Here is a 14,882-nt window from a genome sequence, read left to right on the forward strand (position 1 = left end):
AGCACGATTCTTTCTGATGATCTGATATTTTGATCTACTATTATTTGGACCTGGTGACGATATGCAGATTTGTGCTAAGCGGACTGCATCATTCAGAAAGTTTAGATCATAGACATATTAAGCTCTAACTGTAAGCAAGGAGGGCGGGTCTCCGTGTCGGCTCTTTCTTCCAAGTAGTAACAAAGGAGGGAGAGGGAGTAGGGGGTATGATACAGTTTATTGGACCAACAAGGAGTATGTTAGATATGTTACAAGCTTTCCAACCTCTCAGGGTTAGGGTTACCCAATGAAGGACATGAGAGGTCGGAAAGCTTGTAACGTATCAACCACTTGTTGGTCCAATAAAAGGTATCGGACCCCCTACTCCCTCTCCCTCTTTAAGCTCTGCAAATAATATTGTGGGATCTGGGTATGGAGCTCGGGGATTTGCACCTTGCAGCGCATCATAGAATTCCCTATTTTCTTATTTTCGGTGTTAATTGAATGAAGCGTGTATGCACAACTCAGGCATGTTTTGGCCTCATCATCACCGACTTCCAGTAGTCACTGCGGTTTGCATCTCTGAGGTTCAGATCCGTGGATGGATGAACCCTTACCTCTATTTCAGAGAAGGCATCCACGTCTGGCACAATCCACGTGGCGGTGGGGGCGGGCTGACCTGCCACGTTACATAGTAGTGTCAGATTCTCCCCTTCCAGCACTGTCAGGTTCTGTTCACTGATGTGGACCTGAGGTGGATCTGATGAAAAGGACAATATACCTTAGGGGTTTATGTATCCACCGTTGCTTGGTGCAAACCTGATACGACCGTGGAGCACAAAACTGCATCTGATATATAAAAGTAATCATATCCATTTAAAAACAATAGCATTTGTTTCTTGGATACATTAGTGCTTTTATTGCCAGAAGATTACACCAGTTTTGCCTTGATACCTTAGCACTATATATCATGGCGAATAGGTCATTTCAATTGGTTTATCCTTGATTGAGAGCCAATTACGTGTAAAGAAGGAATTTCTTTGAGTTATGTATTAATTTGACATTTGGACAAACAACTGGAGGACAAACATGTGTTGACTAATAAGGCTCTTTGAAAATCTCTCCACAATGCTAAGCAGTAATGGGCAACGGATAAATATAATCTGGCAACGGATAAATATGATGATGTGAACTGATTTATATGGAATTGACAGCAGAACAGTTCTACTCTGCCCATATACAATACACATGCTTTGGCCATTGTCCTTACTTAATGTAATACCATAGGCTGACCATATCCCATGCACGTTACTACTCCCATATTTTTGTTTCTCTTATGTACTTGAGGTGCCTATGCTGCTCTTCCCCAGTGCTACGCTGTGCAAAGGCAGGTGAGAGATGTACCGCATTGGGAGATGTTCATTTCATTCAGCGGAATATCGTTCTTCATGCTGTCCAACACGCAGGTGAGGGACTGGTTCCCAAGGTCAGCCCACTCGCTCTCCCTCATGATCTGTATCCAGCGGACCTCACAGGAACATCGGAAAGGATTGCCAGTGAGGATCCTAAGAGAAGGAAAAGTCACACAGAGGGGTGATGTAATACAGAAGTCATATCAAATGTAAACATTTAAAACTGCAGGCGAAGCAATATCCTACATGTGTGGGTTATTTTAATAAATAAGTGCTGTACTATGAGAAAATACTTGGAGCATTTTTTTTAAACAGCTATGAATTACATTTTTAATGTATTATAATGTAACAAGCATTTTTTGTTTCTATAGCATCATTTACAAAGTCACATCCCCTCCCTCTTCTGAAACAGGCTCTGGTAAACACCTTTTTGATGCCTGCCCTCTCTCTAGCAGTGCACGAATTGTATCTAGTGACTGCCTGGTCACATGATCTTCCCCACAATAGGGAAGGTGGCTTGGGCTAGCAAGAGATTACCCACAATAGGGAAGGTGGCTGAGGTAGCAAGAGATTACCCTCCATAGGGAAGGTGGCTGAGGTAGCAAGAGATTACCCACAATAGGGAAGGTGGCTGAGGTAGCAAGAGATTACCCACAATAGGGAAGGTGGCTGGGGTAGCAAGAGATTACCCACAATAGGGAAGGTGGCTGAGGTCTGTGATCTTCCCCACAGAACTTTGCATCTTTGGTCCTCTTCTGCTGCACTGACCGACATTTAGTGAACCCCCGAGCTGAATCTTTGCCGATCGATCACAGGAGAACGGATCGATCAGCAATTTAGCTAAAACCTTATCATTGTGTGGATTGTATTGATGCACAGATTAAGGGGGAAATGTCAGTCCTAAAATATCACAGACCAGGTTTTTAAGGCAATACATACGCTAGGAAATTGCCCAAGATTTTTCCTGCACGCTGATTAGTACAATCCTGGCCTGTTTCATTCAAGGAGTGAGTTACTACAGCCTTGTATTAAACTTGTTCCGTTGACTTAGTAGATATGGTCTTAAGTCTGTGAAATGATTTTAACAAGCAGTTACTCAGTCTGGAAACTTGTAGTTAGCCTACCGCATGTCTAAGAGGAATATGTCCTTTAAAGAGCCATTCCTCTGTGCCCTTTAACAAAAAAAAATGTGTTTTTTTATATGCAGCATTTGATTACCTTTAGTGAAAACTAATTACCTAAGCTGCCGATCGATCCGTTCTCCTGTGATCGATCTGTGAATATCCTGCTCTTAGGGCTAACCAAATGGCTGCCGCTGAATCAATGCTTGTCAGTGAAATGCAACAGCTACAATATAACCTTATTGCCAAAGGGCAACACTGTCTATTATTTTAGCTTTCCCCTCAGATACAGTCTCTTGCTGCAAACACTGCAACACTTTCCTGTTTGTGATAATTTGTTGCTGATCTACTGCTGGGGAGAGGGCGGGTCTCAAAAAGAGGTGTACCAGAGCCTGCTATAGCAACCACAGGAAACGAGGCCCAATACATTAAAACTCATTCAAAATGTCATTAAGAGTTGGAAAACAAAAATACTACAGAACTAGGGTTGCCAGGTGGATTGTCCCAAAATACTGGACACAATGGTGAAAGGTGCAACGTATCTGCAACTCCATGCTGTTTCCTCCTTTCCTTGGCCCCACCCCCAGGTTCCTGACACCTCCTCCTGATTGACTGCTGCTGTGTAATACAGCCAGTCAGGATGGAGGAAGCTCCCCAGCCCCTTAGCAGCCCTGCTCTCTCCCTACTCGGGGAAATCCCGCGGCCCCCCAAGCCGGTCAGTTCTCTATGTCCAGAGAGGTGATACCGGACACATGCATGTCCAATATTACCTCATATTTTTTACTGGACAGAGTGTCAGATACGGGAGAGTCCGGTTCTATACTAGACACATGGCAACTCTATACAGAATGTATTTATTACAAAATACACATTTAGGGTTTTGAATGTTTTTTTTCTCCTGCGGAGTACAAATAAGTTTCTTTCTTACACTCTTAAGAGCTGATACCCTTATTACTGCAAGTAGAAAACATACTTTTCCTGATACACTATACTAACACGCTGATACACACACACACAGGCACTAACTAATCCAGCCAAAGATACACACAGACCCACTGATGCTTATACATTGTTATGAGCTGCTGACTGACGTAAGCCTGTGCTTGTTTTCTTAAATAGATGCTGCATGCCTGGCACTCATTGGAAAATATGATTACATAGGGAGAAAGGTTAACATACAACTCCTGAAGAGGCAGGCTGAAGAATGTCCTCCAGGACAGGGAGCCCAGAGAATTGGAAGAGAGGTTTCTGTTGAAAGAAGAAGATAAATCAAAAATATTATCAAACGAGACACCAGACAGATGTTTTCATACATTACAGGGACCTCCTAGAAATGAGACTGCAGAAGGAATGAGAAAGATAAAGAAAAAAGATAGATAAATGGTTGTTAGTCTTGAAGGCAAACACAGAAGATCACCCAAAGCTAGGTACTGCCTGCTTCTCAACTCTACAGGAGGAGCATCCAATATATTCAGGGGTTGGAGTGAGTCTTCGAAGCTAGACTCGGAATGCGGGGATACATTATAGCCACAAACAATCTCCCTTTCTTCGTGTTTGTGTTCCGTCCTGTATGTTCTTATATTCTTCCCTGGATGTGTGGAAAGTACAGCTTAGCCTTTACCCCACTTTTTTTTAACCCTTTCATGGCGAAAAACCTTTAGCCCCCTATTCAATATGCTCTAGGGATGCTTCCCAAGTGCTGGGGAATATATAAGCTCCATTCGAATGAGTAGGACTCATTTCTTCTCCAGCACATTGAAGAAGGGCCTCTGGTGGGTGAGCCACCTCTTTCATTGTCACAAAAGAGATCGTTGTCCACTGTGCCAATGCAATGAACATTGATGGAGCCCCATAAGGATCCGCTTCAATAGGTGAGGGGGAGGGGGTGCTCTCCTTATCTGTGAAGCCAGACCGTGCTCTCTGCCTGGAAGCCAGACCTGAGGCACCTGTTGTGATGAAAGACCATGCTGTTTTTGGCAAATGTAGAAAGGAGCCTTCTGAATGGTTAATGTTGGTGTATAATTGCTTATGCCCCATTGCTGTGCCCCCCTCATAGAAAATCACAACAGCTGTAAACAACGGAGCACGTGCCTGCAGTCAGAGGATCGCTTGCACACAGCTCACCGTGCGCTGGGCAGTGGGGACGGATGCATTTCAGCTCTTGTTCAGGTCAATGGTTTGCCACCAGGGAGTGGGACTAAGAACTGGCTGCGAGTCTCACACAGTGAATCCTGTTGTACCCAGCTGCTGAGGGATAGAATTCTGCTAGAAGCATTGATTTCAACATGACAGACATCTGCGTGGAATCCATTTTCGGTGTCTGTCCAATGCAGCGGTAGCAGTCGGCATGTTGTGTACTGTTGTGTACTGTTAACACCTTCAGTGTGTCGCGGGCCGCTTATATGTATGGGGCATGTGTATCAATGGAAAAGTGGGGGAAGGCTAAGGCAAAATGATTGCACCAGATGTATCAAAGAAAGAATCCTAATCAATGGGATTTCTGTTATTTGATACATATGGTGCAGTCTTGCACCACAATTGCACCACACATGCTGTATGTCCCCATGTGTTACCATTTGTCTTGTTAACCTATGTATAAGAGTCCTGATTTTCAAGTGTGTAATCCCATTAAACTCTACGAAAGAGGTTCTCAACTCCAGTCCACAAGTCTTCAACAGCCACTGATTGAGCCACCTGTGCTGAAGCAGGGATATCCTGAAAATCTGACCTGTTGAGGGGGTCTTGAGGACTTGAGTTGAGGACTCCTGTTCTGAGGACTCAGCTGCATAGGAGGAATTGGTCCTGACTTATGAAGGAGGTGTCGGTGGAAACATCTGATGTGTATAAGAGGGGGAGTGTGATGCAGTCTCACTGGGGTGGTATCGAAACTTGAGGGTTGCACAAAATGCACCCAGATCCATACATTCTGTAAGAGGAAAGTGACCAGCAAGACAAACGTGCCATTAGAATTAAAATACAACGTAGCCAGAATTCATATGCCAACAAGATGTGCTTTTCAGTTTAACTTTTATAGTAAAATACTTCACATGCAGAGTTAGGAGGAACTTGATGCACATGTTTTATTTGGATATGTCAATATCTGTGTCCTTTGTCATCATGTTTCTCCGTGCTTTCTGTTTCAAAGTTTATTTGACTTGATACATAAATACCATAAGCGTCAAGTATTGCAAGGAGATAATTCATATGAATGTGTTTGATTGGAACCCTAATCAAAAAGGTGATTTAATGACTAAATGCAACTACAACACATCACTGCAAAATGCTCAAAGAACTAAATTGGTCATCACTTGAGTCTAGGCGCAAAGTTCATCTCTCCTGTCTTGCCTTCACATACTTCCTGGGCAAGCTACCCGTCTATCTGAACAAGCTCCTCACCCCTACCACACACAGCACTTATCACCTCAGATCTGACTCCAAAAGACTGTCCATGGTCCCAAAGTTCAGCGAATTATCCGGCCGCTCCTCCTTCTCTTACCGTGCACCCCAAAACTGGAACAATCTACTGGGGACTCTCACAGCCGCCACCAGTCTAAGTTCTTTCAAAACTAAAGCTGTCTCACGTTTTAATCTGGTCTGTAACGGTTACATACGCCTATAATATATATTATCTCTAACTGTGCTTGCAATATCTTGTATATAATGTATACTCTGTTCACTTATGTAACTGAATTTGTAACCATGTATTATTTGTCATCATAACTCTGTGCCCAGGACATACTTGAAAACAAGAGGTAACTCTCACTGTATTACTTCCTGGTAACACATTTTATAAATAAATAAAATAAATAAACAGTCACACCAGCATCCTGTTAGGCTCTTTTTAGTCATTAAATCACCCTTTTGATTGAGTTTACATTTTGGTGTGCTTGACTACCATGTTCATTATATGCCATACTCTTGACCTGAGTTTTTGTGTTCTAGCACCCTCTTGTTGTTTTCAATGTATGCATTTAGACCGCTTTGGGGCACCCCAAGTTGCTATACCTGGTTTTGCTGGTAATGTGATTGGAACCCTGGCCAGGTTTTATTAGGGAGAAGGAGAGACGTTCGGTAGCATAGTATCAAGGGAGAAAATAAAGTCTACCTAGGAGAAATGTATTCCCATTAAAAACCAACAAAAAAAACTTTTTTCTTTTTTTTAATTACTCATTCAAATCACCTCATCGGTGAGATTTCCATTAGTGCCGTGCACCCCTGCCAGAAGCACTCTGCCGCAATTAAAAACGCTCCGGGAGAACACTTAATAACTGGAGAAACAACAAAACAAAAGCTCGGTAAGCCTTTTATTAATGACAAGACATTCACGACTGGTCTAACTAAGCAAACAGACTCTAAGGACTATGCACTTATGAGAGATCATCATTTCTTCAGTGAGCCGGCATGAATTCTGCGTTGGCTGGGGACGGGGGGACGGGGGGACGGGGGGACGGGGGACGGGGAGGGGGGAGAGGAGGGGAGGCGGTTCGGTACCTCAGACCCTTAACCCTTTCTCAGCCAGAGGGGCCTGCAAGGCATCGTGACTTTGGTCTAGGTCTAGGACATGTATGTCGTTATTTATATAGCGCCATTAATGTACATAGCGTACATGATACACGGGACAATCATATAAATAACAGATAATATAAATAACAGATTATGGGAATAAGTGCTTCAGACATAAAAGTAACATTAAGGAAGAGGAGTCCCTGCTCCGAAGAGCTTACAATCTAATTGCTAGGTAGGAAGAACGTACAGAGACAGTAGGAGGGAGTTCTCGTAAGTGCATCTGGGGGGGGGGGGGGGGCAAGCTTTATGTATGAGGTGTATAGTATTAGCCACGGAGCTACTCATATGCTTCCTTAAGCAGGTGGGTCTTAAAGGTGGATAGAGAGGGTGCCAGTCGGGTACTGAGGGGAAGGGCATTCTAGAGGTGCGGGTCAGTCAGTGAGAGAGGTTTAAGGCGGGAGAGGGCTTTAAATACAAAGGGGGTAGAGAGAAGACATCCTTGAGTGGAACGTTAGAGTCTGGATGGTGCATACAGTAGCAAGAAATTAGGGCTGAGATGTAAGGAGGGGCAGAAGAGTGTAAAGCCTTAAAAGTTTCACTGTGGCCAAATGACCGCCGGCATTTAGCCTCTGCTCAGGTCACAACCGGGACATTCTGCCACTAAGGTAAGTGGCTAACCTTACCCGAAAACCCCCTAATGTTAATTCTAATGCTACCCTATAACCTAAAAACCTTAACCCCTTACCATAAAACCCTTTACCCTAAGCCCTTACCCACTAAACCCCCTAAAGTTAACCCCCTACCCTAACCGATAAAACCCCTAAAGTTAACCCCCTTCCCTAACCGATAAAACCCATAAAGTTAACCCCTACCCTAACCGATAAAACCCCTAAAGTTAACCCCCTACCCCAACCCCTGAAACCCCTAAAGTTAACCCCCTACCCTAACCGATAAAACCCCTAAAGTTAACCCCTACCCTAACCGATAAAACTCCTAAAGTTAACCCCCTACCCTAACCGATAAAACCCCTAAAGTTAACCCCTACCCTAACCGATAAAACCCCTAAAGTTAACCCCCTACCCTAAAACTTACCTTCTTGTTGAAGCGATTGGCGGCGGAGGGTCCCCCTGCGGTTAAACGCCGGCGGGGAGGTGGTTGCGATGTGCCAGCCGCGAACAAATGTCCCGTCCCTAAGTGACTTTAAATCACTATTATACCTTCTTAATTGTTACACGTGCAAAGTGTGCAGCAAAGTGTGCAGTGCTACCTCTATCCGCTTCAACATCTTATTCGTTTATTACACTATGATTTGCAGTAACTTTCCCTTTCTCACCCTGATCACGCACATCATGGGGCGTTTACAGAGCCTGTATGGGTGTATCTGTACTAATATACACACACAATAGAAGTGATATTAAATCCCCCTTAACGATCATTAGAGAAGGGTGGGCAACTCCAGTCCTCAAGGGCCCCCAACAGGTTTTCAGGATACCCTGCTTCAGCACAGGTGGCTCGCCTTTGCTGAAGCAGGGACTAGTTGAGCCACCTCAATCATCCAGGTGTCTCAATCAGTCCCTGCTTCGGCACAGGTGACTCAATCAGAGGCTCAGTCTTTGACTGAGCCTCTGATTGAGCCACCTGTGCTGAAGCAGGGATATCCTGAAAACCTGGCCTGTTGGTGGCCCTTGAGGACTGGAGTTGCCCACCCCCAAGATAAGTCATCAAGCTCCCAGCTGCTTTATTCAGCTGAAGCTTCAGCCACTGGCAGATATAGGTACAACGCAGCTGAATGTAACAGATGGATAGGTATAGCCGGAGGGTGTGAGTTTCGCAGTAGTTTTCTGGTTGAGCAGACTGGAGCAGTGAAAAGGAAATGATGCAGGCACTGAGGATTTTCTGAAACAACTGTATGATCTCCAGTTTCCAATCTGTTAGTTACTAGCAAAATGTATATGTAGTTTGTATACAGGAATGCAGGAAGAGGGGGTGCTTCAGCCCCCCTGGCTTTTCCCCTGAGGGTGCAACCCCCTGCATGGGTATAGTCTATGTTCCCTCTCTCTCTCCTCTGTGCATCTTAGCTGATATCAGAGCAGAGGATAGGTGACTGGCAAAGAGGCACATCAGGTTTTGGGTGAGTTTGCCACTTGCTGCTACACCCCTGACCCTCCATGTTTACCTCAGCCCCTGTCTGCACCCTCACCCTGCAGCTCTACCCCAGCATCTGCCTGCACCCTTGACCCTCTAGCTCTATTCATGCCCCTGCCTGCACCCCATGAGATCCTCCTGTCCTACTCCACATACCACTTCTGCCCATCCTGCCCTACCCCTCAGACCATTTCTATCTCTCCTGCCCTACCCCTCAGACAACTTCTGCCCCTCCTACCCCACCCCTCAGACCACTTCTATCTCTCCTGCTCTACCCCTCAGACAACTTCTCTCTCCTGCCCTACCCCTCAGACAACTTCTGCCCCTCCTACCCTACCCCTCAGACCACTTCTATCTTTCCTGCCCTACCCCTCAGACAACTTCTATCTCTCCTGCCCTACCCCTCAGACAACTTCTGCCCCTCCTACCCTACCCCTCAGACCACTTCTATCTTTCCTGCCCTACCCCTCAGACAACTTCTATCTCTCCTGCCCTACCCCTCAGACAACTTCTGCCCCTCCTACCCTACCCCTCAGACCACTTCTATCTTTCCTGCCCTACCCCTCAGACAACTTCTATCTCTCCTGCCCTACCCCCCAGACCACTTCTGCCCATCCTACCCTACTCCTCAGAAAACTTCTATCTCTCCTGCCCTACCCCTCAGACCACTTCTGCCCCTCCTACCCCACCCCTCAGACCAATTCTGACCCTCCTGCCCTAAACCTTAGACCACTTCTATCTCTCCTGCCCTACCCCTCAGACCACTTTTGCCCCATCCTATATGACTCCTCAGACCACTTCAATTGGGTTAGTAACCAACCATCATGTTGGGTAAGGCGCAGACTGAATGGACCACAGGTAATTTCTTCTGCTGAGCTACAATGTTACTTTTGTACTGTTCTTCCGTGTTGACTTGAGAGGTAGGATTGTTTTGTAGAGCATAGAAGATACTCAGCACTGTGTAGAATTACTTACATGTGAGTCATCCGAGCGTTCATTAGGAAGGCGTCTTCTGAGATGTATTGCAGCCCAGTGTTTGAAATAGTCCTGTGATCAGACAAAGATCACAGTTATACTTTTAAGGGACAAAAAGAATATACATATTATTTTTGCACAACGATGTATTCCTTCCTTTTTTAAACCAGGATTATGCTTTTGCCCAATCTCACCCAGTACCGCTACTTTATTGTAATTAACCTCAAGCACGACGTATTGCTGAAATTCTCTCTTAGCAGAGAGCTGGCTGTCATTGAAACTGGACATTTGGAATTGCATCAAAAATGTATCGGGACTGGCCCTCTGGTGACATCACAAAAGAAAGATTACTTTAAAGTAGGGGTGGGCACAAGTCAAAGACTGAGCCACTGATTGACTCACCTGTGCTGAAGCAGGGATATCCTGAAAACCTGACCTGTTGGTGGCCCTTGAGGATTGGCGTTGCCCACCCCTCTTCTAAAGGGTGACTAGGAGATTGTGCTACTTTTGCGAAACATCACAAAGTGTGTGATTGCCTATGAGCCAAAAGGGTCTATTAACTAATTCTTCTGGATTCAAAACGAGTGCAAAACAAACACCAAATTTATCAAAGAAAGGAACCCTACTGGCAGCAAATGGGTTTTTTTGTTTGAATAAATCTGGTGGGATTCTTTAGCATTGGTTTCATCCTACTTTTGCCACCTGAAGACTTAAGTACTAATTAACACCTTTAACTGCAGTCATGTTTAACCTGTTAAGTGCATTCCACCCCTGATGGGGTTAACAGTGGCTTAAAAAAGTGGAACAGGAAAAAAACACATCTTGACCGTGTCAACCTAAAAAAGTGAAAAGGGGGTAAATTGGTGTATTACTTCCCAACTTTATTGCCCTATTAGGAATGCTACACTGAACTTGGTCCATATTCCACCGCCTACAACATTTTGTTCTGTTTCACCCCCGGCTTTCTCTTGTTCAAGGTCATGTTGCTTCTCCTTGTACTTCCTGCATCATCTGTCTTTACTATACCCCCTTGTGGTACATGGAGACGTGATGACAAGAAATATTAATGTCTCCCCAGCCAAAGAGAATGGAGGCACAGAGCAGAGCCAAGTACTCACAGATTTTTCAGCTCCCTGAAGTTCTTCATGTCCGTCCGACTTAGACTCAACAAGTCCTTCTGGTTTTCGATGACTCTGTTGAAGGAGACACATGCATCAATCAAAGTGTAAGGTTCCCTGGGGAGAAACACTTGGGAACCTCAAGGCCAAAATTAAAGGGTGGAAATGTCACTGTGAATACAGAGCTTTAATAATCATATTGAAATCCACCACCATTCAGGCACATTTTCCCCTTTTCGACATGCAGAGAAGCTCTGTGATGGAGAACATCTTGGGGGAACATTTATTAAGTGCTGGTACAATTTATCGCACCCCTTCTCGCGTTACCTCCCACAGACTTCAATAGGAGTTACCGCCGGAATGGGTAAGATAACCCGTACCGGCACTTGGTAAATGGGCCACCAAGATTTTCTCCGTCACAGATCTTCTCTAAATGTCGAAAAGGGGCTAATGAGTTTGAATAATTTCAATATGCTTATTAAATCTCTGTGTTCACATCGGCATTTCCGCTCTTTTAGTCTGATTCATATACATATAGCACCATCCAGGCATAATACACATGACATAATAGTATAACACATGGGAATAAGCGCTTCAGACATAAAACAAAAGGAGTCCCTGCCCAAAGAGCTTACAATCTAAATGGTAAGTGTGGGGGGGGGGGGCGGAAGGGGAAGAACTTACAGAGACCGGAGGAGGGTGTTCTGTTAAGTGAGTCTGTAACGGGCCGGTGCATCCGGGAGGTATAGTGTCAGCCAGCGGAGTGGAATGTTATGGGCTCTTCTCCGTTATATGGAAGGCAGGTTCACAACATGTGAAATAATAGGGGCCTGTGGTTTTCATAGTATGCACCGTTGTACACATATCATTTACCTTCGGCTTAAATGGGATCACCTTCTTAAAAGACCCATCATAGTCTTCACTAATGCTGAGCTCCAGTAAGGATCACCCTTCACATCAGTTGTACCGTTAGGGGGGGTTCGGTATGAAAGTCTCCCAACCCGCAAAATCCAATTTGGCTTTTCCTTTGATAAATCTGATGCTATTATTTGCCCCAGTTTTGCAGCCAGGAGACTTTGATACTTAGCCCCCCCCCCCCCCCACCTCCTATGACTCAGTAGCATCAACTTTGGTATCCGCCCGGGTCCACCTGTTCCGCACATCACTTGCTTCCATAGGCAGTGGGATCGTCCTCGGGGGATGAAATCGAATCCACCAGTGAATCACAAGGTTGAAATCATTTAGAGAAATGTTGCAGGTTCTTCATAGATGGTGTTGAGCCTGAGTTATTGAGACCTGAGACTCCTCTGAGACATTTTGAGGTTGTGACAGCTGATGTGAGAACAACATTACAGAAAACCGCTCATTGGATCATTTTTGGAAATAGATAAATGAAGACACTGTTCTCAGTACAATTTATTTCGTGCACGTTTCCTACCCCCTACTACAGCTGAAGAGAGCTTTCTGTTTGGGGGGGGTCAGGCCATTTTTAGGATTATTAAATCCTGCCACGGAGGGGTAACAACCCTTTGCTCGCATAATTCCATATTATCTGTAAGACGCCGGCATAACTCATAGTGCACTAGAGGAGGGGGCTCAACTCCAGTCCTCAAGACACCCCCAACAGGTCACGTTTTAAGGATATTCCAGCTTCAGCACAGATTGTTCAATCAATGGCTCAGTCTTTGACTGAGCCACTTATTGAGCCACCTGTGCTGAAGCTGGGATATCCTGAAAATCTGACTGGTTTGGGGGGTCTTGAGGACTGGAGTTGAGCCCCTCTGCATTAGAGGTAGGGTTTGAAAGCGAATACCAATAAACATACAGGAAATAACATAACATTACTATAAACTGGTATCAGGGGTAAGGAAGGCAGCCCTTGCCAGGAGTTTTTGGGCTGGCTGAGATGTTGCACGATTAACCCTTGCACCAGGTGGAAATAGTTTTTTTGGGTGTACCTGGTGCAGTGATTTTACCTGGCAACCGCACCATCTTGCCGATCCACAGATGGACAACTAAATCCAGGGTTCACTAAACTGGGATATGGATCCGGCATTGACTTGGTGCTATACCACACATGGCGGCTTAGAGTAGACCGGCCTAAGAGTAATTATGCCCCCTCCTGTGACGATACACACTTAGAACCACAGGTCCCATTGTGCAGGTCCCCGCAATCACCACATGTCACTCACTGCTTGTGTTCCTGTGGTAGGATGGATGAGCAGACGGATGACAGCTCTCTCAGACGGCTATTAAATTTCTCGCCCCCCCCTGCTGCCTCTCCCCAGACCCTCACCCACTCCACTCCTAAAGTGCGTGCTTGTAATGAAGTGGGTGTCAGCTTACACCATGAGGTCATCGCTCTTCATCAAAAAGAGGGGTTGCCCTTTGTCACCTTCCTAGGATTGCAGCTTTTATTTACCATGAATCCGATCAGCTAAAATGAAAACATTGTATCAGATAAATGGATACACTCTTTCAGATATATTCCATTTGGGATCAGAGAACAATTGAACCAGTAATCCACAAGGGGATAGGAGCTGCCAAAGAGGCAGGTCTGTGTGAAGTTATAGTACAGAGGACAGTATATGGGGTGTCATCTTAATTGCTAACTTCATGTGAGTTTAAGACTAAGGTACCAACAGTTATAAATGTGAAGATGTCTGTGGCAGATTGAGTGTGCCAGTTTTATATATATATATATATATATATATATATTAATAATAATTAATTATATATATAATATTCATGTATCTATCTATATATACAGGCATCACACTGATGAGACCCATTAAGGTTGAAACATGTCTGTGAGTGGTTTGACTGGCTTTGCATCTAATCCCATGCTGTGCGCTTAAAAGCTGTGTGAACAGCAGAGCATTTACTTATATGGGTTACATGTATATGGATTTCAGGCAAAAGGTGACACGTGTGCTCATTTGCATGTCATTTACCAGAATCCCTTGCTGCAGTGGAAGCACTGTATGCTAGGTGATAATGGTGAAAGGCAGGGTTGCAGACCTGCCTAGGACATGTGAATGTGCTCACAAGTGATATTCTTTATTGGCTATATGCTAACGGTGGAGGTTTTTTGTTGCCTTTTTAACCCACCATAACTTAATATATATATATTATCTCCTGTATCTGTTTGCACTCATCTGTCCTTATTTGTGTGTCATTCTGTTTGTCCTTGATATCACTCTGTACCCGCATTGTACCGCGCTGTGGAATATGTTGGCACTTTGCAAAGAAACGATCATAATAGGTGAGCATGGAGCAGGCACTCCAGGTGTTTTCATTCTTGGTTCATCCGTTTAATTTCTACAGGTCGACGTTTGGTTCCTTATGGAACCTTTTTTATAGAAAACCAAATGGCCGACCTGTATAAATAAAATGTATGAACTTTGAATGACGGGACTTGGAGTGCATGCTCTCTCTTCAACTTTATTCTTGAGTGGAGTTTTGCTTCAACTGTTAACACACACACACACACACACACACACATATATATTAACACACACATTCCCAGCTAGCTCAAACTCCAACACCCACCACATCATATATATATATATATATATATATATATATATATATATATATATATATATATATATATATATATATAT

The 14,882-nt window shown here is 44.5% G+C and overlaps 1 protein-coding gene across 1 annotated transcript in view; it reads right to left on the minus strand.

The window, feature by feature from the left end:
* Positions 1-14,882, minus strand: part of NTRK1 (neurotrophic receptor tyrosine kinase 1) — a 68,474-nt gene that overhangs the window by 34,928 nt on the left and 18,664 nt on the right. Inside the window, exons 2-6 of the mRNA XM_075607664.1 lie at positions 11,257-11,331; positions 10,139-10,210; positions 3,692-3,760; positions 1,384-1,544; positions 597-739 (exon numbers count right to left, since the gene is read on the minus strand). Coding sequence (XP_075463779.1) covers positions 597-739; positions 1,384-1,544; positions 3,692-3,760; positions 10,139-10,210; positions 11,257-11,331 — 520 coding nt within the window. The remainder of the gene's footprint in view (positions 1-596; positions 740-1,383; positions 1,545-3,691; positions 3,761-10,138; positions 10,211-11,256; positions 11,332-14,882) is intronic.

This window comes from Ascaphus truei, chromosome 7, assembly GCF_040206685.1.
Source record: "Ascaphus truei isolate aAscTru1 chromosome 7, aAscTru1.hap1, whole genome shotgun sequence".
In the NCBI taxonomy this organism is placed as follows: Eukaryota; Metazoa; Chordata; class Amphibia; order Anura; family Ascaphidae; genus Ascaphus; species Ascaphus truei.